The 26,203-nt window shown below is 36.6% G+C and overlaps 1 protein-coding gene across 1 annotated transcript; it reads right to left on the reverse strand.

Annotated features, from left to right (window-relative positions):
- On the reverse strand, positions 5,463–20,018 carry LOC109209387 (regulator of nonsense transcripts 1 homolog). Its single transcript, XM_019372652.1, has 29 exons — positions 19,320–20,018; positions 15,870–16,121; positions 15,613–15,783; positions 15,438–15,488; positions 14,543–14,635; positions 14,299–14,394; positions 14,009–14,059; positions 13,782–13,900; positions 13,208–13,316; positions 12,568–12,690; positions 12,401–12,472; positions 11,631–11,702; positions 11,482–11,548; positions 11,158–11,300; positions 10,949–11,020; positions 10,720–10,848; positions 9,722–9,877; positions 9,412–9,525; positions 9,241–9,339; positions 9,089–9,166; positions 8,602–8,736; positions 8,278–8,352; positions 8,073–8,181; positions 7,464–7,834; positions 7,324–7,386; positions 7,176–7,247; positions 6,899–7,030; positions 6,538–6,654; positions 5,463–6,289 (listed from the first exon to the last, which is right to left on the reverse strand). Exons 1-29 carry the CDS (start codon positions 19,860–19,862, stop codon positions 6,152–6,154), a joined length of 3,822 nt encoding a protein of 1,273 aa, XP_019228197.1. The 5' UTR covers positions 19,863–20,018; the 3' UTR covers positions 5,463–6,151.

Consider the following 26,203-nt stretch of genomic DNA (forward strand, 5'->3'; position numbering starts at 1 on the left):
TGTATAAGATGTGTTTATACACTCATATACACAATTATACAAGATTATACTTAATTATACAAAAAACTGACTTCGTCTTCTTCCTTACGTTTTTTCTGAAATTTAACTCAGATCTTGCTCAAATCACTTCAAATTTAAATTTTGAACTCCTTTTGATATTTTCAATCAATTGGAACAACACCCAATCCAAACAACTAACAAACTCAAAAAATCTTATTTTTGAAAGCAAAGCTTTGAATGGCCTTCAATGGTGGAATGTTGAATCTTCGATCTTCTTACACTGCAACCAGGTGACACAGGGAAGAAGCAGTAATGACGGACGGCCCCTTGAAGCATATGTAGAAGATGTGAGAAGAAAAGAGAGTGAAAGCAATGGTTGTGAGAATATAGATTTAACTCCATAGCTTTTAGAAGCAATGGTTGTAAGAAAACAGATTTTGAATTTGCTAATGCTTTCAAAATATGTACCATACGGGCTAGGTCGTGTAAAACTTAAAAATATGGGCCATTTTTTGTTATGGTGTGAAGTCAAGTGTATTTTGTTGTAATTCTTTCTTTAAAAAGATACTCCTACATTTCTATTGAAACTCATTAATATAGATATTTTATGCTGTGGTTAAGTGTATTTTACCATGTACTCCCTCCGGTCCAAAATAAGTGATTTTTTGAATGTTTTCATACAGATTAAGAAATCTACCTTTTAGTATTAATTAGCAATGGAATTAACCATATTAACCTTTACTATCTCACATAAACACTCATAACACATATTCCAACACTATTTACTCCAAGGAAAATTTAGGAAAAAAATAATTAATTCACTCTTGAAATTCAACATCTAACTTCAATAGGTTCTCAAAATTGCTATTTTAATTTTTAACAAAGATTGCTCAAGCTTTTAAGTTAATTTTCGAATCAGTAACTGTAACTCAAGTATTAGTTCAACAAATCAAATCCATTTGGATAGTGAAAATTAGATTTTTAACAAGCTTAAATATGTGGTTTAGATTCCGAATTTGATTTTGTGAGAAATTTGGAGTGGGTATTATCTAGAATTGTTAGAAATAGTATAAGGAGGTTGTATATAAAATTTGAAGTCATTTAATGGAGACTTTGACTAATTTTGAACAAGAATTGGAACTGAAAATCGTGGAAGAAGTTCGTCTACAGACGCTTGTATAAAGGTGTATAAAAATGTATAAGATGTGTTTATACACTCATATACACAATTATACAAGATTATACTTAATTATACAAAAAACTGACTTCGTCTTCTTCCTTACGTTTTTTCTGAAATTTAACTCAGATCTTGCTCAAATCACTATCTCTAGGAATTCCTTTCAACCAAGAGGGAGGGAGTTTGGATATATTATCGAAATGGTTAGCTCCATCTATAAATCTTTTGCATCAAAAGTCGAATAATTCGATGGATTGGAATGAATTTTTAAAGGATGCAGTTCTTTCAGTCAGTATAGCTTATTTCGGAATATTTATAGCATCCTTTTTATATAAACCCATTTATTCTTCTTTAAAAAATTTTGAGTTAATTAATTCTTTTTTTAAAAAGGGTCCTAAGAGAATTCTGTGGGACAAAATTATAAATGGCATATATGATTGGTCATATAATTTCAAATTTAAATTTTGAACTCCTTTTGATATTTTCAATCAATTGGAACAACACCCAATCCAAACAACTAACAAACTCAAAAAATCTTATTTTTGAAAGCAAAGCTTTGAATGGCCTTCAATGGTGGAATGTTGAATCTTCGATCTTCTTACACTGCAACCAGGTGACACAGGGAAGAAGCAGTAATGACGGACGGCCCCTTGAAGCATATGTAGAAGATGTGAGAAGAAAAGAGAGTGAAAGCAATGGTTGTGAGAATATAGATTAACTCCATAGCTTTTAGAAGCAATGGTTGTAAGAAAACAGATTTTGAATTTGCTAATGCTTTCAAAATATGTACCATACGGGCTAGGTCGTGTAAAACTTAAAAATATGGGCCATTTTTTGTTATGGTGTGAAGTCAAGTGTATTTTGTTGTAATTCTTTCTTTAAAAAGATACTCCTACATTTCTATTGAAACTCATTAATATAGATATTTTATGCTGTGGTTAAGTGTATTTTACCATGTACTCCCTCCGGTCCAAAATAAGTGATTTTTTGAATGTTTTCATACAGATTAAGAAATCTACCTTTTAGTATTAATTAGCAATGGAATTAACCATATTAACCTTTACTATCTCACATAAACACTCATAACACATATTCCAACACTATTTACTCCAAGGACAATGTAGGAAAAAAATAATTAATTCACTCTTGAAATTTGGAAAAATTACTTATTTTGGACCATAAAAAGAAAAGGCAAATTACTTATTTTGGACCGGAGGGAGTATTAACAAAAAGGGGGGAAAATTGAACGTACGGAAGCCTTAGCCTCTAAACATCTATCAGAGCCAGATTTCGATCCTGGGACCTGTGGGTTATGGGCCCACCACGCTTCCGCTACGCCACTCTGATTTGTTGATAATGTTTGCTGGTTTTCTTATATAGCAATTATTTTTCTCAATCAGCCTACATTAATTACACACTTGCTGTTGCTGGACCAACCCTACCGCGTTTACTATAAATTTCGCCTTAGTATATGAAGTGAACTTCCTTCTTTTTTTTTTACGTGACATGGCTTGAATCGGCAATAGGAGTGGCAAACGGGCGGGGTCGGATCAGATATGAGTCGGATCGAAAACAAGTAATGAAAAAACGGATAAATTATCCGATCCGATCCATATTTAATACGAATAAAAAAACGGGTTAACCGGCGGATAATATGGGTAACCATCAGGGGCGGATTTAGGGGGGCGGAAGGGGGTTCACCCGAACCCCCTTCGCCGAAAAATTACACTGTATATATAAGGCAAAATTTGTTTTTTACGTCTATATATTAAATTTTGAACCCCTTTAACACAATCCAAAAGTGTAGCTTAGTAGTCAAGGGGATTCAAAATCTTCCTAAGGTCATAAGTTCAATTCCCACTAGCTACAAATTTTTTTTGAACCCCCTTCGTGGAAATCCTACCTCCGCTGCTGGTAATCATATTAGCCATGACTTCTTGCATACTCTTTGAGGAACTCCCAAAGAGAGACTTTACAAATATAAAAGTTAGACCCATTGGTTATCCATTTTCTGAATGGATAATATGGTTCTTATCCATATTTGACCCGTTTTTAAAAGATTCATTATCCAACCATTTTTTAGTGGATAATATGAGTGATAAACTGTTTTTTTTTTTAACTATTTTGCCACAGCAAAGTGAAAAAAATTTCATTTCCTTAAGTGCAGTATCCTTATGGGCTTCCAACAAATACTTGCAATCTTCAATAATAGATCCAAGAGGATGAGATTGTATGTCCTCGTTGATAAGCTTGACATCAAGTAGGCAATCAGTTTCCACGTCGAGATCATGATAACCCATTTCTTTTGCTAACTTCAGCCCCTGTTTGATGCTCTATACCGAGACTTGAAGTACGTTGTCCTGAATTTCCCAATACCCATATGAACTGAACTTCCACCATCTTTAACAGACTTTTAACTGTTTTATAAATGCTAAAAAGTAATTAATTTCACACAAAAGAAACAACAAAATAAAATTATGTCCTCAGTTAAAGAACTATAATAATAAAATTATAGCGCAGGCAACTGCCTACAAGAGAAATATCCTTCGCCCAATGCACATGCAAATGCAAGTCATTAACTTGCAAAAGCCCAAAACAGTAACCAAACCAACTTTTCCACGTTTTTACCTTCCTATACCATATATGAAACCTTATTACCCTCAATGTTTAAGGTTTGTGTTAATTACATTTCAGCATACCAAATTACCATTTATATACCATAATTCAAATTCGGGATATAATTAAGGGTGCATTTATATTAGGCGCTAATTTAGGACTGTATCTTCCCACATTTATCTTTACCCGTCTCTCCCCCAACCCCCCCAACCCCCCTTTCGGAGATGGACAGTAGCATCAATAATCTTCATATTAGTTCTCATTTACTTCCCCAAAAATCTTAACTTAGCGACCTTATCTTCAGATTAGTTCTTATTTACCAATTCTCTATTTACATGTACAAAACATCAATGTATCGTTATTTTCATTGACCTCTTTTTTTTGTTTTTTTTTTTTTGGGCAGTGGCTGAAGGTTACTGGTTAACACAGTCGGTTGAAACTCGAAGAAGAAGAAGAAGAAGAAGAAGAAGAAGACATATTTCCAGAAATTGTAGATAAATTGTAGATAAATTAAAAAAATTGTAGATAAAGTGTAGACTGTTTTTTGCAGAAGATTTTGTAGAAGCTTTAGTCGTTTTGGATTTGTGAAAACAGAAAATAATGCATCTACAATCAGAATACAAATAATCTACAATTTATCTACAAGATATCTACAAAATGAATACATTGAATTTTAATATCCCAATTCCCATTTCAATTGTAGCATAATTGGCATTTTTGACATAATTGTAGAAGATTTGTAGAAGTTTTAGTCTTCCCAATCTACAATTTATCTACAATTATCTACATTTTATCTACAATTTATCTACAATTCTACAATTTAACTACAATTTATCTACAATTTCTGGAAATATGTCTTCTTCTTCTTCTTCTTCGAGTTTCAATCTGAAACTCAGTCAAAACCAAGTCTAATCTTTACCAAAACCCCTCAAAATTGAGATATAAACTCCTAAACATATTCCGAATTATTTACAACAACACCCAATCCAAACAAATAATAATTTTTGAGAACCCAAATTTGAATTCAAAGCTTTCAAGCTTTTTAATGGCTATCAATGGTGGAAAATATATGGAAGAACAGATGAAGATGAAAAACAGAAATCTCCTTTCCGTTTCAATATTCTTCTCCTAAATCTGTTCAGAATATTCACGCCAAATCTGTTCAGAAGATTCTTCTCCTAAAATTTAGCTCGCATAAATAGGAAGATACAACTGCTATTAATTAGCTTTTAATGATTGGTACAAAAACTGTAGAAATAATGTGGACTGGGCGGGTAATTTAGAAATTATGCACATTTTTGGTAATAAGGTTTCATATATGGTATAGATAAGAAAAAATCCCTTGAATTAATTACATCATCTTAAAGTTAATTCCATATTAGTAATTAACGTTCGTCCAGGGCAAGATTTCATCTGGATGCACCCTAAACATAAAATCCCTTTAAGCCTTATATGGCTTCAGCCAAGCAAAAAAAATGCTCCATCTTGCTAGTCAAGCGCGCTACATGTAATCAGGGAAAAATAATAAGCAAGAAAACAACCGCGCTAGTGTAATAAATAGAGTTCTTTTCACTGACACGACAGTTTTTCTAAAAACTCGAAAGGCAATTCTCCATGGAAGGTAGGAATTAGATGGGAGATGCCATGGAGGTGGCAAAACGAACGAATGCAGTGCTGAAGTACTCATATTCCTTTTTCCATTTACTCCTCCAAGCAAAACGCTTCAAAAGACATCCACAAAAAAATGATACTGGATTACAAGCAACCCAGTTAAATCAAATGACTAATACCTGCATGTTTATATACCTCAAGTGCTGAAACATAAACACATCTATAATTATCGTCATTATCCACGTAATACAAATACTAAAGAGTTTAATTACATGTCAGGAAGAGCTGAAAGGGTTAGCTGACTTTCGCCTGGACACTGTACAAAAGATATGGTCGCAGCTTCAAACAATGTTGTACTCCTTCCAATGCGCAAGTAGCAAGCTCCGTGTCCTGAATAACCCACCCTTCCGGCCAATACCATGCCATGTAACCTTTCTCTCCCGGAGAAATAGTATTACTTTCTCTTCAAACAATACGTAAAACTTCACGAAGATAACATGGGTTATTTTTCCTTTCTCAGCACCAGTTGTGCTGCGCATGGTTTACTTGAGCAGAGAGCCTTCCACCACTCCAGCCCTCTGACTCAACATTCAGAATCACTGGCAAGGGATATGTCACCATTTGACCTGAATTATTAGCAAACTCTTTACCTCATCTTAGGTCAGATAATATGGTCCACGTGTTGACAGCATAAACCAAATTGCTGGAAGCAAACTATAACCCATCACATAAACAAGCCTGCGATCTTCAACTATTGTAGTGAAGTTTCTGATTTTGGAAGCCCTGGCCTTGTGGCGCTTGCTGCTGTTGAGGTTGGCTTTGCATGTTAAATGGTTGCGTGTTGTAGTGAGCAAATGGTTGGGAGTAAAGCGGATTAAGCGAACTCTGGAAAAAGTGGAATCAAATTCAAGTGCTATTCCAAGGAAAACCTCAATCATCCAAGTCACATTAGACTAGTTGAAATAAACTAATAGCAAGAAGAAAATATTTTCTAACAAGCGAAGTCCCCTGGCATTACATTCCCGTGAAGAATCATTTGTGGAATGTAGTGGAGTTCACCTAATCCATATTTCCTATTTTGTGCGTGTCAATAATTTAGCCAACTCTCAAGCAGAATTATTTAATAAACTAACCTGAGACTGAAGAGATGCATTGGACATGCCAAAATGATTCTGTGAACCATCATCTTGTGATGGATTATTGTATCCAGCTTGAGTAAAGAGACCTTGGGATCCATGAGCCATGTAGTCCTGCACCAGAAATAAAAGTCCGATGAGCAAAAGTCCAACCGGAAGATGAAGAGAAAAGAAATCATAAGAGACCACTTCAATTTACTTGTCTACCAAAGCCAGCCAGTCAGAAGAGCTAACAGATCAGCCCATCATGTATGATGAACTTGTGAAAACTTCCAGACTCTCATATTTAAATGCATGCTTTCCAGGCCTTAAAGTTTGAGACATTAAGGGGCCAAAGGAGTGAACAATTAAAATTAACCTGTGACATGAATTCATTTCCTGAACCAAAACGGGAGTATCCAGATTGCGAATTCTGGTTTAAGAAGTTCCCTGGAAAACCAGCCTGTGCTCCTTGAGTTACATAATCAACAGCATATCCACTTTGAGAAGCCTAAATACCAACAAAAAATAGGCCAGTTAATATTGCTTTGCCTATGTAAACTAATTGGAGCGAGAAAATCAAATAATTATGCATAAAAAGGGCAGTGATGTGCAGGCCCAATATACAATTACTAGAAAATGTGCAGGACAAGAACCTGTGTAGAGAAGTCAGCAACGTTGTATGGAACATGAGACCCCTGGCTCTTGAAATCATCTCCCACGAAATCCTGATGAACAAATCTAAGGTAAATATGATAGAAAAATTAAATCAAAATAACAATTTTGATGTTCAGAATCAATCACCTGTGACATGCTACCCATAGAATATCCATCCCGAAATGTCTGGCCTGGTCCCTGGATACCCATCTATAATTCAAAAGAGAGAAAATGCTTACAGCAAATCATCTACTATTGATCGAAAAAACAAACTGAAATTTACTAACATTAGAAGCATATCCAGGCTGAGATAAAGGTCCTCCAACAGAAGGCTGACTGTTTGGATTCTCCAATGCAGGAAAGTTGAAGTTAGATCCAAGACTTCCGGCCTGTTGCTGGGCGCCTTGATGGTGAGGGAGATGACTACCAATTGGTGCATTGGCATTGCCACGTCCTGCCCCAAAACCCCGGCTACCTGGCTGTGGAACATGAGGAACAGCTCCAACAGGCCCATGGACAGCACCACGAGTAGGAATTGCATACGGTTGTGGAGGGCCTCCATGGTAAGGTGGAAAGGGAACCCGAGGCATTGGATAACCAGCAGGATGAACACCAGGTTTCTGAGTACCGTTGGGTACACCAGGTGCCATATAAGAACCTACACATAAAATCATATCCTCAGCAAAAGCAGACAAATACATATATAAATTCCATGAGATTACAATAATAATGAAAATTTTCTAGTTACTCCAAAGTTTCTTTGAGAAAAACTGTACAATAAGAAAGCAAAAGCAGGTTTCTGACACATTATCAGATGAAAGAGACACATGCTCCAATCATACAACATCTCAGCAAGCAATTAACAGTCAATGGGGGAAAGTTCAGATCCACCATACCCCTAGAACGACTATTTCTCCTGTCAGCATTGGGGCCTGAAGCAGATCCAAAACTGTCACCTGGAATTCCAGGTCCACCACCAAAGAAAAGTCTGCGCTCATTGTAGATCTGCAAACGATGTTACAAGAAACCTGAGTACTGATGCATCATCAAGCACAAGCACAAACATATAACTTTGGAAGAGTATTTGACCACAATAAGTACCTTTTTGGGCTTCTGAAATTGAACCATGCTCTGCTTTAAGTTATTCAGAGGACCTTCTACCAAGCACTCATGCTCCTGAGAAACAAATTCATTAAAGCAATGAGCACCTCAAAGCAGAAACACCTAGTGAGACATTACTCTATACGTCGCCAAGCCTGCAGACAGTAACAATATTGCCTAACAAATTCAACATGATATATTATCCCAAAAAATTAACCACCTAATATTATGTCAACTTTGCCAGTTCATAACTTCTCCGAAGTGTAGAGAAATCGCGAAATAATGCGTAATAAGCATTACAAGAGAATATTTTGAAGAAATTACCTTGTAGTGTGTCAACAAGCCATTCCACAGAGGCTGTTTGCTAAGAACTTTAGGATTTCCAAGGATAACAATACCATAACGAGCACGTGTAAGGGCAACATTAAGCCTGCGTGGATCATTAAGGAATCCAATGCCCTAAAAAGAAAAGAGAAGTAAAAGAAGAAGTCAATACTTTAAGTTTAACAGTGAAATATGGGAACTGGCGGAATAGATTAAAGCTTAAGCACAAGAGAGTCTGAAATCCAGACTATATTAAGCATGCAAGTTATTGCAAAAACATATCTCAACACTAACAAAAATTCCACCCGACCTCCTGCACCACGAAATAAACAGAAGGGATCCAGGAAGGGGGGGGGGGGGGGGGAGAAAAAAGAACAGAGGTATGGTTCACAGGAGGGTGCATAAATCTTCGACAGATCGAATCAAATCAGAATATGTTAAAACATGAAGCATCAAAAAGAGAAAATTAATGGATATGCAAACCAACCTGATGTTCATTACTCCTGACACAAGACAAAATAATATAATCCTTTTCCCTCCCCTGAAATGAATCAACACTTGCAACCTGAACATAGCAAATACTCACAGTAAGTATTAAGAATCCAAGAGAACCATAAAGCTCATCTATTTAATGCTTACCTCAATTTCCTTGTAAAGTTGTTGTCTCAAGGAACCATTTCTTGCCATGTAATTTACAATGTATGCTCGTTGACCCTCATATGGTGTTATGACCCCAATCTGTGAATATAAAATAATTACATCCTCGCCACAAAAAGGTGTTCAACCTTAAAGATGCATATAAGAATTTACCTGACTAGGGACTACTCCACTCTTTAGAAATGTAGTCACAATCTTCTCCACATTTGCAGCTTCAGTTCTATTCAGATAGGAAGTTCCACTAGCACTGATCTCCTCTTGTCCCATCTATAGATGAATTACCAAGTATTCAAATTTGAATATATCAGTAAACCAGGAAAAATTCCTATAAACTATATAGGAGAAACAATCTTTAGTATATCCATAACCATCACAATAACATCCCAAAACAAAAATGACAGATTTTTCCACAACTCAAAAAACGAAAAACGAAGAAGAATCAGCTAAAATAATCTGATAATACCTGAACATAGAAGAACATGGGACGGTTGGGCACAGGCCAAGGGAAATCAATGCCTGTTGATTGCCTTTCGTTGATGGTTACACCATTTTGGAGTGTACCTTCATAAAAGCTATTTGATGGAAACTCAGATAATGCAGGATGCATACGGTATTGTACCTGGAATTGCAAACATATAGACAGCATAATCAACATTAGTAATGGAATACAAGAATTCTGATGCTTTACAGATTTAAAAAATAGCTAATAAAGATAAACAGTACTCTGAAAGAGGAAGTGACCAGGAAACTCTACGTCCAAGGAAACAAAATGAAAAAAAATAAAGATACGAGCAAGAGGGGATTAACAATTATTGCTTGGCAAGCAAATAAAAGCAGCTAGAATGAGAAGCTTAGAAACTCAAAACGGCTCAGATACACAAGCTACACTAGATAATGACATAACCGAATAACATAATGCTACATGAAGCATAGAAAATCAGAAAACCTTAAAACTAGCATGATTTATTGCAGCTCCACCCAAAAAAAAAGGGTATGGGGAATTATTGTTTGGCAAGCAAATAAAAGCAGCTAGAATGAGAAGCTTAGAAACTCAAAACGGCTCAGATACACAAGCTACACTAGATAATGACATAACCGAATAACATAATGCTACATGAAGCATAGAAGAATCAGAAAACCTTAAAACTAGCATGATTTGTTGCAGCTCCGTCCAAAAAAAGGGTATGGGGAAGTGGCAGATTAGTGAAGAAGAGTTAAAATACCAGGAGCATCTTAATCCACACAACCCCAACACACACACACACACACACACCCCACCCCCCACCCCCGAAAATGCGAAGCAGACTCCTCAAGTCTTCATAGATGACTAAAGAGCACTCCCAATCACTATGCCAACTATATGAGAAACAAGAGAATAACTGAAAAAAGAGAATCTTAAATTTAATTTCAGCCACTACCAACCCTGATGACATGTTAACACATCAACACACAGGCAATCACCTGTAACCTAATTGGCTTCACTCCTAGAAACACAAGGCGCTCAAATAGAGATTGAGCAAGTCCAGCACGGGCCGCTTTCTTGCACATAATGACTGGTCCAAGCTGGCAATGATCACCGACAAGAACAGCCTAGCACAAAACTCACAGTAAGACCCAACATTGTATACTATATTTCAGTATGACAGTTCTTCATAAATGAATTTCGACATGACATTAATGCAATAGTGACCTGCTTTGCGCCAAGAACCAAAGGAATAAGACATTCAGGCTCAGTAGCCTGAGTGGATTCATCAATAAGCACCTACCAAGAGGTTTAACACAACAGAAATGTTAAAATCAGCAAGAATCCAGAATGAGTACATAAGAACAAAAATAAGTAACTGAAAATCTAAAATAGTTAGGAAATCCTCAAAATCTTCAGTAATAAGGTAAACCAACCTGGCGGAATCTGAAGTTAGCCAATCTAGGGTCTCCAGCACCAACGCATGTGCAACAAATTACATCAGCACTCTGAGCTATTTCCCTCTCTGTTGCCCGCTTCAAAGCTTTATATTTCTTCTCATCACTGCTGGAGAGCTCTCCTGAAAGTTCATTAACCAAATGACTCTGAATCATGTGCGCACATATTTAGAATGCTCTAATAAAGGATATATAATGAAAAAGAGAGAAAAAAGGAGCACTACGCTAAAAGTATCTCCATGTAAATGCTAAAATCCCCCAATACATATGAGGCCAAAGAAAATCCAGGAAAGCAACACAAACCTTGTTCATCCTTCAGTTGCTGTAACTTGTGCAGTTCACTCTTCTCAGATGTGTCAAGATGGCGAACCTGTATAAACAAAAGTTTACAAGATATCATTAAAAATAGAACGATATATAAATATTTGAGGATAAGAAATTAAAAAACTAACCTGATAGTGAAGGGTTAAATGCTCGACAGGAGAACTGACAGCTTCCCTTGACTTGGCACAGAGCCTGACCACCTGGAAAACAGAAAATTATATGAGGAAGGATTCTCATAAATTAATTTTAAAAAAAAAAAAGGAGGTAGTTGGAAGTTTCTTATCATTTTTATCACATTTCTTATTATATTTCCAGTACTTTTAGACTCCAATGTCCTTCGCCTTCAGTTTGTATTCATGGGTTGGACTGACACATGCGGATCCAGAATTAAAACTTAATGGGTTCAATCTATAAGATTTTTGGCACTGAACACATTGCACGTTTCGAATTATGGTTAAGAAGTAAATTTTAGTGATTTTTACGTATAGATATTTCTGCTCCTATCAAAATAGTAGGTTCTGTTGAACCTAGTAATATCTAGGTTACATCTACCACTGGTGGGACAGGGCCAATTGGGATGGATATAGGAGATTCATTTTTATCCTTCAGTTAACCATACTCTATCCATCTGAGGATATAAATAGAACTCCTCCTTTAAACGATTACCATAAAAGGAGCCGATAGGGGATGGAGATATATATACTATTATGTCAAAGGTAGGTGGACAACAGCCCAACATTCTGCAAGATGCTTCCACTAGAAACACGTGCTGCATAAATATGCATTAAACACCAAAATAGTGATTTCCCAGTCAGTTCAAAATGTCTTCAATCTTCATCACTTTATTTTTGTTGGGTTGGAGGGTGGGGAGGAGATGCAGAAATAGCTGGTGCCTCACCTTCAGACCAGTAGCACTTATCTTCTCTGCTAATTGGTCCACAGCAACATTACTGGGGGCACAGACCAAAACCTGATGAAATAATAGTCAGCAAATGATTGTAAAGAGCCATTATATCAAGCGACTAATACCTAGAGCAAATATAAGTAAAAATGACTTAGAGTTACCTGTCCTTGGCCTTGTTTGGCCATATGATACACAATGGCGGCAGAGGTGACAGTTTTTCCCGTTCCAGGTGGACCTTGAATTAAACTGATGGGCTTTTGAAGAACACTTTTTACAGCAAAAACCTAAGGATGCAAACATGGATCAATAAGACAACCGGAATCAATCTCCTTTTGAGAACCTCCTTCCACTGTTGGTGGTGGAGGGGTATTTTTTTGGTTAAGGGGGTGAGGGGAAGCAACTGACTATGGGGCACCACTTCTGCATTAAGCTTAATTGAGTAAGCTGCCGAAATTGAGGGGGCAATTTTATGAAAAGAGAGAACAAAACAGCAACTAAAATTTGCATCGCATGTGCTTGTTAATAGGGGTTCCACAATGTAACATGTACCAAGACAGCAATCAGGTTGATTATTCACAATAATTCTCAAATGTAAGCAAACTTGCCATCATAACATGTTTGATACTACATGTGTATACTAGAGAACTACTAACAATTTTCATTGTCAAAAAATCCCGTTCAATAAGGTATCCCTGAAAAAGGTTTGGAAGCATGATCACTATTGAAGCTAAAGGAAATATGCTTTTTCAGAAATGAGGGAAAAGAGGCAACAGGTTCAAGCAAACAGATAGCGCCCTCAACCTGAGATGCATTAAGCTCTGGAAGACCAGGGGCACCAAAACGGCGAGGAAGTGCATTGCGGACCATCTGCATCTCAACTTCATGACCTAACAGGTGATGGTAAATATACCTGCACAAGAAGCAAAGAGAACGCAAAACTAAATGCTCCATCGATAGAAGTTACAACTTGTTGACCCAAATAAAGTTAGTTGTTATATCCATGAATATGACATTCCTTTGCACTACATAGATGAATACAAAGTTTCATTCAGGATACAATGACTAGGCAACAAAAGAAAAGATGCAGTATCCCTTATTACTTCATCCAAAAAAAGGATGTAGTATCTTAAGCATTCAACGAGGCAAAGTTAAAGAAAGAGCAGCCATTTCTCTAAATGTATAATCACCATCAGCATTACAAGATACCTACAATAAACAAACAAAAAAGGGACAAACCAATTCGACGAACACCTTTTTGAAAAGGTTTAGATGGAATAATAAATCTTAGGCAAGTAAGATGATTAATTAAAAGTACATGAAATCTTCACAGTTGTTTTTTTATCTTTCTACACAGAAACCAGACATTCTCACTCACCCACTGACACTAGTCTCATCCACTGCAAAGGTTTTCATCGCACTCTGCATCCGATCAAAGCTCGTACTTTTCCAAACAAAGTCAACGCTAAGCCCATGGGTCACATCGACAGGAACCCCCTGATAAGACAGGACTAGTTTAGAGAAGGCCCAAAGTACAAGCCAAAACATGGTGAAAGATGAAAACAGAAAATCGCCAAGCAACTAGCAATCTAAAAACTAAGGTACCTGGCTGACACGAAGTTCTAGCGCAACCTCCTCTTGAGCAGTTAATTTTACCTGAAAATTGAATAGTCAATCAATATCTCAGGCTAGAAATCGCAAAAGAAGCCCTTAACAACCCAAGAAAACAAGAAGCAGGGAGCTTTCCGAGAAGCTCTTTTAAGAAAATTTTCCATGATGCTGGGAGCCTTTTTCATTCCAACCAATTTACTTGTTAAGGGGGTTTATGGCTAGCTATACTCCATAAATTATTTTCCCTCTCGAAAAGAGTTGGAGATCAAGCAAAATGTCCTTACCACGTGCCCCACGGATTGCCAAGCTGGATGTGCTGCATCCCCTGAATATCGCAGCCTTAGCTCATCACCAGGTACAAGACGCAACTCATTATCTTCCTAAAAAACAGCAAACCATGTTCAATTCAGATAAAGAAGGACACAAGAGATTTCCCATATCAAGACTTAATAGTAAATGACAGCAATAAGCTCTATAACAGTCCGAGAATCTAGAAGAATCATAGCAGAAAAAATAACAAGAAAATACCTTAGGGAAGACAAAGTACGCAACGCGTTTCTTGTTGAGACCAATATCCCATCGAATAGTAAGATTGTCTTTACTCTGAGACTCTTTCATCATCTACAAACAGAAAAAAGAACTCAAAAACTTGTAAGCAGTATCTCAACACAAGTATAAACTCTACTTGGAGACGAAGAAGACACGATGGGCAGATTAATTGACAAGGGAAAACATCACATTCTCAGAAAAAGAATGACAACAGAGAGAAGTAACTTCACATGTCTTAGCTCAATTGTCACAGAGGTTAAGAATCACGAAGAAAAAGACAAGCAAGCTTAAATGCAATATTCAGCACAAAATCAACATTTGTATGGACAAAACTCACTATCAAGTAAACTTAGGTAAGTAGTACGCTCACATCTTTACTCAAGAGTGACAACAGAGAGAAGTAACTTCGAATGTCTTAACTCAATTGTCACAGATGTTAAGATTCAAGAAGAAAAAGATAAGCAAGCATAAATACAATTGTCCTCATAAAATCAACATTTGTATGGACAAAATTCACTATCAAGTAAACTTAGGTAAGTTGTGCGCTCACATCTTTACTCGAGTGACAACAGAGGAAAGTAACTCCATATGTCTTAGCTCAACTGTCACAAACGTTAAGAATCAAGAAGAAAAGGCAAACAAGCGTAAATGCAATTGTCCTCATAAAATCAACACTTGTATGGACAAAACTCACTATCAAGTAAACTTGGGTAAGTAGTATGCTCACTATCCAAAAGCAAAGGTGAAAAGAAACATGTAAAGTTCGAGGAAAATACATGAAATTTCAGGATGCAATAAAAAGCTAAGAATAGTACAGTATTCATTGACGCACTCACGCTTCAGCATGTAAAATCATCTTCATAACCTGACATACCTTATCGTAGTCAGCTTCGAGCTTGATCAATGGTGCAAATATGTTTTGATACTACATTAGAAGGGTGAAGGCAAACTTAGTTAAAATGTCAATACATAGTAAAGCAATTCCTGCACAGCATTTATCACACATAAAAGGTAGAGGAGATAATACAATAGTATCATCCAGTGAGAACCTGATAGGCATCTTCATACTTCAAGGCAACGGGCTGAGGCTCATCATCTACACCAGGCTTCTCAAGATCTTCCAAGGTAGCATCTGGATTTGTCTTCCACAATTCTTCTACTTTGTTGATTTGTTGAGCACTGATCTGGCGTGCCCTCAACTGTTCTTGCTCAGAGGGGACCTGCAGCACTCCACACGTCACCAATACAGGACAAAAAACAAAAACCAAAAGGATCAAAAAGAGAGAACAAGAAAGAGAATCCAGACCTTAACAAGCCACTGCAAAAAGCACCTGTCATCAATGAGCGGGCACCACTGGCTTAGGTCCCAGTTCATATCCTTCAATGCATTAACATTAAGACAAGGTTCCCTACAGAGGAGAACAACGACACTCTCTGCCTTAGCAGAAATGAAACCAAGAAGAAAGACATTTCGGCATCCACAATTGTAGCACTCTAGAATCGTTTCTCCAAGTGGACTATCTTTATGAAGGCACACCTCCTTGTGTTTTGCTCGCACCTATTAGAAAAAATTGAGAATATTCAATAAATGCCAACAATACAAAAATTATACTCAATAAATGCCTTGTTTCCGGAGAGAACATAATAGAAATGCCAGTTGTAGGAAAACGTAAGAGCAACGTAAGTCCATTAAATGCAAGTGGCTGATCCCACTGCCTAGACTGGTGAAACAAACAAATTATAATATGCATTTAAGATTCCTTATTTAATTTCTACAGTATGGACAACTGACATTCCAAAATGCAGTATCAACTAGAGATAATCTACTCCTTTAGTAACTAAGAAATGGTGGTGTTTTGGCTTTTCTCCTTGAAAAACATATAGAGAATTTCCCTTTTAACTTATCCCACATGCACAAATGAAGAATTCAGTGGAGGTGAAAGTTACATGAATCTGACAAAAACGTATTTTTTATTGGGATAAAAGATCTTTTTATTGAAGAGATCCCAGCACTAAAGGGTGCTGGAAATATACATTACAAAAGGAGAAAAGAACTCGTTGCTTTACTAACTTATAAGGACCTGCGGAAATGTAGCATTATACCTAGCAAATGTACATTCACCAAACTACAGAAAAAGGCTGACAAAACTATACATTTACAACAACAACATACCCAGTATTATCCCACACCGTGGGGTCTGGGGAAGGTAGTGTGTACGCATACCTTACCTCTACCTTGTGAGGATAGAGAAGCTGTTTCCAATAAAACTATACATTTGTATCAAATAAATTTTTCATTCTTGCTTCAAAAATATGCTTTCCCAAAGAACAAACGGAAGCAGCAAATGTATATCCCATGGTATAACAGCAAATGTATATCCCATGGTATAACAGCAAATCTATATCCTCCATGAGTAATAGCATCCCGATTTTTTTTAATGACCAAGAAACACTCGAGGGTCAGTAGCGCATGGTTCAAAAACGGTGGATAATGGGCCCTCCCCTCTATACTCCTCCACTTAAACTCACGTTTTTGGCTGTGGCAGGTCTCGAACCCATGAAGTGCCTAACCCACGCATCACATGTTGCATTTTATGTTAGAGTAAAGCCATGGGGGCAATAGCATCCCAAATATGGGGGAAAACCAAATAAAAGAGAGCTCAAAAACCAACGACATCCACAGCATTGACCATCCATCACCAGATGAAACAAAAGAACTATACTCGGCTAAAAACCTTATTGGTAACACACAAACAAGAAAAATGGAAGGAGATTCTCTCAGCAGTTACCAATAAGCTTGATTTAAAGAATTTAAAAGGAATAAAGAAACGGAATAAAGACTAATTGGTTAGTCGTGTAATAATCGCTAGGCCAAAGACAAATGCATAAGCTTCATCTACTTCACTAGTTCACTTTTCTGGTGCTATCCGATACTAGTATTTCTGGTTCCATACTTCTCCTTTTTTAAACATGTTATTCCCTTTCCTAAAACAAGTTCCAGAGAGAAAGGGAGGAAAGGAGGAAGGAGACAACATACATTATGAGAAACACGCCCCTGCCCCAAGACCCTATCTGCAGCTAGTGCTGCACACTACTGCCTTTAGCTTGAAATATATGTACCTATATTAAGTTCAGGGGAGTAATGGGTGTGAGGTATAAGGTATTCCACTTAAAACCCTGCTTCCTTGAGCAAAATGAGGACAGAAAAATTATTTTTCATCCAAATTATAACTGGAAAATCAACTTCAAGTCATCCAAATAAACTACAAAAGAAAATACCATTATTACTATGCAAGTTTTTTCTATTTCATTATGATAAAGCTAGTAAGCTACTCGTCAAAAAATAATGTAGTTATGATAAACCTATTCTGCAGACATTAACACATTAATAGGAAATAAAAAAAACTCATACAACAACAACAAACCCAAATATAATCCCACAACTGGGGTCTGGGGAGGGTAGTGTATACGAAGACCTTACCCCTACCTTGAGAAGGTAGAGAGGCTTTTTGCGGTAGACCCTCGGCTCAGGAAAGATAAAAAGGAAGGAGTAACAATAAGCAATGACACCAACAACCAACAAGAAAACTGAAGCGAAAGAGACAACAAGTAATAATAGAAATCTAAGAATAAAAAAATACTAGATCACACTAAGTAGTAACTAATATTTATGGTATGAACAAGGAAAATGCTATGCTACCTAACCTTCTAGCCTAATTCTCGACTTCCATACCTTCCTATCAAGGGTTATGTCCTCGGTAAGCTGGAGCATCGCCATGTTATGCTTAATCACCTCTCCCCAATACTTCTTCAGCCTACCTCTACCTCTACCCTCTTCTTAGGCCCTACAAGGCCAAAACTCTCACACCTCTTCACCTCCTCACTGGGGCATCGATGCCTCTCATCTTCACATGCCTAAATCAACTAAGTCTCGCATCTCTCGTCTTGTCCTCCACAGGGGCCACGCCCACCTTGTCCTGAATATCTACATTCTTAATTTTATCTATCCTGGTATGTCTGTATATCCATCTCAACATCCTATTTCTACTACCTTCATCTTCTAGACATGTGAGTTCTTGACCGGCCAACACTCAGCCCTAACCGCTCTATAGAACTTACCTTTAAGTTTTGGTGGCACATTCTTATCACACAAGACACCGAAAGGTTGTTGGTGGCACATTCTTACCTTAAAATATAAAAAAACTACTAGTACTTTTTAAAATTATTTTGTATAATATTGGCATGAGATAAGTTAACATGATCAATGAGAATTGGCCCCAACTTGTTTGATATTGAGGCATAGTTGTTGTTTTATGGTAAAACCTATTTTGTAGAGATTTAAAAGTCAACAAGATAACGAACTTCTAGTAGTACCTTTTATATTTATTTTGTATAATACTGGTTGATATGAGTTTATATGGAGTGACATGGTCAAAAAGGATTCATATAACAGACCCCAACTTGTCCGAGACTGAGGCATAATGTTGCACGATAAATTTATTAGCAGATATTTATAGGTCAATAAGAAATATAAACTTCTTGTACCTTTTATTTTTATTTTGTATGATATTGGCAATGAGTTTATATGAGTAACATATTCTGTAAGGATTCATAGAACCAACCCATTGGGACTGACATAGATATTGTTGTTGTTGTATGATAACATCTATTTTGCACATTTCTATAGACCACGAAAAAGAGGCATTCACAACAAGAATCAAATATGCGAGAGAAAAAATGCATCTCTCTTACATACCAGGTGATTAACAATATGTGAGCCCGAAGTATTCCCCCTTGAATTACAAAACCACTTACGGCAAGATGGCACATTGCACCTAACTACACAAGCAGGATTCGTCACTCCACAGTACTTACAAGCATGCTCAACACCAAAATCCCCCTTTCCGTACTCAAAACCCTCATCATCCACCGTCTCCTCAAAATTCAACCCGCTCATCCCCGCCGCTAACGCATCCACCACCACCGACGCCGCCTGATTATTACTACTACTACCAATAACATTTCCGTTCCCGCCACCACCAGAGCCATTTCCGCCGCTTCCACCGCGGGATTTTTTTGACGGAGAGGCGTCAGAAGACGGAGGCCGATCGGGTGCTTCGGAAACCAGAGAATCCGACGGCGTAGGCCACGCTGACGATCGAATTGGCTGTGAAAGCTCTTGAAATTCAGGATAATCGAACTCTTCACCTTGCGTGTTGAATTCGAGGAATGTGTATGCATCGTTCCCGGTGTCCGGCTGCGACGCCGTATCGTAGAGATTGTTCGGCTGAGTATTCATCGTATAATCAATAAAATCGTAGATATGAATTCAAACTGAAGTTTTCGATTTCGAAGTGAGATTTTTAGAGTGTTCGGAATTAGGGTTTGGAAAGGGGAAAGTTAGGGTTCGGTGAAAAGGGCGAAGAAGAGAGAGAGGAGAGAGAAAGATATGATGAATATTCTGTTTTGGCAAAATACTTAAATGTACAAAAATACGTCATTCTTAATATTTTTTATTAAATCGTGTTTAATTAAATTATGGTTTTTGTTGTGTATCTAAAAATAAAAATTGATCTATAAATATGGTATCTTCCCATTGTTCTTAAATATAACAAATTGCAAATATTAAAGTAAAACACTAGAAAATCCTATCGGAACAGTTCATACTTCATATTAGAAGGAGACAAAGACAAGCCCCTTACTTAATTTGTGATAATCAATGTTGATTTTAAGATTAAGTTAATTAAATTTAGTGTAAACATTCATCTTGCCATTTATATTTACACCATCTTTATATGGGAAACTTACACAAATGTCCCATAATTTTCAACTTACCAACCTCTAGCCATTAGTCATAAACTTACCAAAACTAGCCAAGCACATATAAAAATTGAAAAACTAAATAAATAAGGTTCTTTATCTCAAAGAATCACATGCAAAAATCTCCCTCCATATTTTTATGCGTGATTAGCAACATTAGATGCAAGACGGAAAGGAAATTTTATGGATGAGATAGCAAATAAGATAATGAAATACAAAAAAATTTAATATTTCAAAAGTCTAAGCAAAAAAGGAATTTTTTTCAATGGGTATAGTTGAAATTCATTGAAAATATATAGATAAGTCAATATACAAAATTTGAGGAAAATTGGAGGTGATTTGGACTGATTTTGTATCAAAATTCGTAATTAAATCGAGTTCAAAAAAGTTCTTCTGCGACACATGTATCAAAAATGTATCACGCATGTATCTCACACACAGGTATACGTGAATATACATGTGATACATAATTGATACAAATATGATACATATGTGATACACAAATGATACACAGTGTGATACACATATTATTTTTTTTTCATGTTTGAGTTTTACTTTGAATTTTCAATTCAAACCACCTCAAAACTTCACCAAATCATCGCAAAAATGAGATTCGAACTCTTTAAGATATATCCAATCTATTGTAATAACACCCACTCAAAAAAAAGCAAAAAATTAACCTAATTTTGCTACAAATAGCTAATTGGCTAATATTAGTAATATTTGGCTAATATTAGTAATATTTAATGAATTGACTAATTTTTGTAATGGGCTACTTATAAATGGACATAGCCGGTAATTTTCGGGAGAAATTCAAAAATAGCCAGATTTACCACTGGTCATTGAAAAATAGCCAAGTTTCAAAAGTCATCGAAATTTAGCCACTTTAAATCTGAGCGAAAACACTGTTCAAAATCCGGAAAAATATGCCCGCAAATTTTACGGGAGTTCCAGCATAAGTATGTTTGAACTCCCGTAAATTTTACGGGAGTTCCAGGATAACTATGTTGGAACTCCCGCAAATTTTACGGGAGTTCAAACATAATTATGCTGGAACTCCCGCAAATTTTACGGGAATTCCAGCAAGTATAATTGTCCAGTATAATATACTGGAGTTTGGAGCACTGGTGCTCCAGTCTCCCGCAAATTTTACAGGAGTTAGCAAAGTATACCGGTCCAGCATAATATGCTGGAGTTCGTACACAAATGCACCAGAACTCCCGTATATTATACTGGACCAGTCCCTGTTGCAGCAAAATAATGGCTATTTTTCATTGACTTGATAAACGCTGGTTATTTTTCATTGACCAGAGTGAAAACTGGCTATACCATGATATTTTAACGTAGTTTTTCTATTTATATTTGTTCGTATTCTCTTGGGCGGTTGGGCCCATTAAAAAACAAACGAATAATTCATTTATTAAGTTAGTGTAAAGTTACTATTAACATTTTCCTACTATTAATAAGCTTGAATGAGAGCTGCCTCCGGTTTTCAGAGAGCTGCATCCGGTTAGAGGGTATAATTGTAATTGCAAAAGTACGGAGCAAATATAATGTGCATAGGGTATTGTTATACATGAACATGCTATATATAATCTTAAAATATATTATTAACATGTAAGCTTTCTTTAAATATTGACTGGATCAACAATTTGCGTGTAAAATTCGGTACATTAGTTCTTTGTACAAATTATTAATGCGAACAATTTAAAATTCTCTTAGCTAAACATACTATTAAACATAAAGAAAAAAACTTTTCACATTTCTTAAGACAAATTTAAATACTTAAAATGGCTTAACCAATTTCCAATTTTGAGTTCAATATAACACTATGAATTATTTGCAAATCTGTGCAAAAGAGATGAAATGAATTTTCTAATTGCCGAAAATTAATATAACTTCAACGACTGATAGCTACGTCCAAGTGAAAAATATCAAGCAGTATGCAAAAATTAATTTTTAGAGTTCAAAAAAAAAATAAGGGAGAGAGAGAGAGACCACCTTTTTAAAAGAAAAATATATCATACTTATTCTAATTTTAAAATTTAGTAACTAAAATATATAATTTGGGATGAAACGGTAAAGTGCATTAATTAGATATTAATTGAAAAATGTGAAATCGAACTTTGTAATATAAAATTAAAACAACGAGCAAGAAAAAGCAAAAAAAAGTGTCTATAATACATTATAATTTTAACCAAAATTGATGATATCATCCTAATTTTTACAAGAAGGATTGAGAGGTTCCAGCTTAGCTGGTTTAAATCTTTCTTCCCGCTGATGGACTAGAAACATGAGCGACTCCATTTAGTCAAATCTTTCTTCCTAATAATTTTCTTAGGCACATTAACAGTCTTTTAGCTTACTTTTATTGTGTACAAAGTATACAACAATTTTTTCAAATTAATTAAGCCTTAATAAGTACAACGCAATATTAGTAATTGTAATATAGCATGCGGAATTTCAAATTTAGGTATGTACACATTTAAAGTTGAACTTCAAATAGCAAAAATTAATTTTATTTTTTATGTAGACCACATTGAAAATACATATTCCCTTCTATCCCAACTTACATGATCATTGATGTGTGACTATTCTTCATGGTTTTTGCACATTATATGCTTTGCGTTTTACATACTTGTTAAAATACACTTTGTTTGAGTGTAATGGAGGCTATTTTATGTGTAGGTGCATCGGAAATGAAAGTAGAGCTAAAGGGATACTTAAATGTCGAAAGGGCGCTTGAGAACGGTGAAAAGGAGAAGCCGGGCAAAAGCCAGCTCGACCAGGCTTTATCCAGGTGAGGCCAACTTAAAGCCAGGCCTCACCAGGTTTTATCTAGGCGAGGCCAGCTTAAAGCCAGGCCTAGGCTGGCTTTATCCAGGCGAGGCCAGCTCAAAGCCAGGCCTAGGCTAGCGTTAGCTAAGCGGCACATGGCCTAAGGCCAGGCCCATTCCGAGTTTTGAAGGTTTTAATTATTTCCCGGCTTGACTAGGAGTTGACCTACACGTTTAGGTCTTGTCCTAAACATATAAATAGACCTAAAAACGTCACTTTGGACACACTTTAGACAAACGGAGGGAGAGATCGAGTTTGAGACAGACTTTAGATCACTACCAGAAAATGGGTCTATGGCAACGCAAAGAAAACCGTTGCAACAGCTACCTAAACCGTTACCATAGCTCTATTGCAACGGTTTATAGACCGTTCCACCAGATCGCGTGCCAGTAGATCTACGGCAACGGTTCCTGTAACGGTTAGCTTAACCGTTGCTATAATCGTATCTACCGCAACGGTTATTTATCTCCCATGAGGCGACGAATATTTTTGCTATGTTGTAACGTTTAAGACCATTACTATAGTTTTAATGCAACAGTCATATAAGCTATTGCAACGGCTAATTATAGATATTGCTACGGTTTTGTAATGCTATTATAACGGTTTTTCTCTATTGCTACGGTTTCTTATAGTGGAGCAATAGCTATTGCATCGGTTTGAATAACCTAGCGCAACAGTTTACATATCCTATTAGAACGGTTTGCATGACCTATTGCAACGGCTTACATTGTCTTCTAAAACATATTTTATGGCCTATTGGAACGGTTTTGGTGGCCTACTACAACAGCTTAATTGCAACAATGATATACACCTGTTTATACATAAATATTTGCATATATAATAAATAATACAACACTAAAATTTATATAAATAACAAAACAAAACTATACATCAACAAATTATGATCTAAAATCAAACAGTACTCTCCATAGGTAAAATGGACAAATAATGTTTGACAATTCAAAAGATAGCATGCATAAGTTCAAAAAGTTTGAAATTAAAAAAACTCCATAGCACATAAGTTTGTCTAGCAATTATAGACAAACAACCAACAATAATAGTAACTAAGCCTCAATCCCAAACCAATACTCTTAAATAAAGTCTTCACTGCTTTCATCTTTCCTTTGCTCGTTTGCTTCACCTACTGTCACGCCCCGAACCTGGACCTGGACGTAACACGGCACTCGGTGCCTAACTACATGTGACCGAGCCAACCAACTGGCTGGCTGAATCAACATGTGATATCATAACATACTGAATGCGGAAGATAAACTAACACATGCTGATATACTGAAACTCTAGATGATATAAATCAAAGTGCGGAAATACTAAAACAAGTCTGAAACATATTGTGACGACCCAAAGGGGTCATCACCTGCTTTTAATTGAATTCTGTGTCTCCGAGGCCTTGAAAACCTCATTGGAGTCGCCTCGCTTTCCGTGCGCAGTCCAAGCGCGTAGCCAGAAAGCTTAAATGTGAAATTCTATGAAAAATATTAAATTTTGATGTTAAAATGAATAGATTTGACCTTGATCAATATTTTGGGTAAACGGATCCGGACCCGTGATTTGACGGTCTCGGAGGGTCCGTAAGAAAATATGGGACTTGGGCGTATGCCCGGAATCGAATTCCGAGGTCCCAAGCCCGAGAAATGAATTTTTGAAAGAAAATTATTTTCTGAAATTGTTTAAGGAAATTGGAAATAAAATTTAATTAGAACATGTTAGTATCAGGCCCGTATTTTGGTTCCGGCACCCGGTTTAGGTCTTATATATGATTTAAGATGTTTCTGTGAAATTTGGTGAAAACGGACATCGTTTGACGTGATTCAGACCTAAACTGGAAAATTTGATGTTTTATGAAGTTTGAAAGAATTCTTGGATTTTGAGGTTTAATTCGATGCATATGATGTTATTTTGGCGATTTGATCGCACGAATAAGTCCGTAGGATATTTTTGAGGTTGTGTGCATATTTGGTTTGGAGCCCCGAGGGTTCGGGTGAGTTTTGGATAGGCCACGGGTTGCATTTTTGAACTTAAAATTTTCTGGTATAAACTGACTTGCAGGCTTCGCATTTGCGAAGCCAGCCTCGCAAATGTGAGCTATGCATCGCAAATGCGAAACAACACCTGGGCAGCCCTCTTCGCAAATGCGAAGACTTCCATCGCAAAAGCGATGCCCACCTGGATCCTCAGTCATCGCAAATGCGATACTTTTCTCGCAAATGCGAGGTCGCAATTCCGACTATTTCTTCGCAAATGCGAAATCTAGGGAATTATGAAGGGTTCGAAAATTCGAACCCTGCTTCGTAATTCCCATATCTGAGGGTCGGGGTTCGTAATTGCGAACCCCTGTTCGTAATTCCCATATCTGCAACCTGCAAATTTTTATACTTAGTCAATTTTTAAGTCATTTTCACCCCATTTTCAAAACACAACCTCTTTGGGCGATTTTTCAAGAACAAACCTTCTTCCAAATCAATTGTAAGTTAATTTTACCTCATTTCTTTCAATCATTTACATCTTATAACATGATTTCAACCTAAAATCATAGATTTTCATGGGGGAAATTTGGTGTTTTAGGTAGAACCTAGGTTTTTCAAAAATTGGGGGTTTGGACCTTAATTTGAGGTCCGATTCCAAAACAAATTATATATTTGGGTTTGTGGGGGAATGGGTAATCGGGTTTTGGTTCGAACCTCGGGTTTTGACCACGTGGGCCCGGGGGCGATTTTTGACTTTTTGGGTAAAACTTTGGAAAACTCATTTCATGCATTGGGGTTGATTCATTTAGTACTCATTGATGTAATTAAGTAATTTATGATTAGATACGAGCGAATTGGCGGAGGAATCAAGGGGTAAAGCTATAATTGAGACTTGAGTTGTGTTCAAGGCATCGAGGTAAGTGTTTGGTCTAACCTTAGCTTGAGGGATTAGGAGTTGAGTCCTATTTGCTATGTGATAATTGTTGAGTACGACGTA

Source organism: Nicotiana attenuata, chromosome 2, assembly GCF_001879085.1.
Source record: "Nicotiana attenuata strain UT chromosome 2, NIATTr2, whole genome shotgun sequence".
NCBI classification, from domain to species: Eukaryota; Viridiplantae; Streptophyta; class Magnoliopsida; order Solanales; family Solanaceae; genus Nicotiana; species Nicotiana attenuata.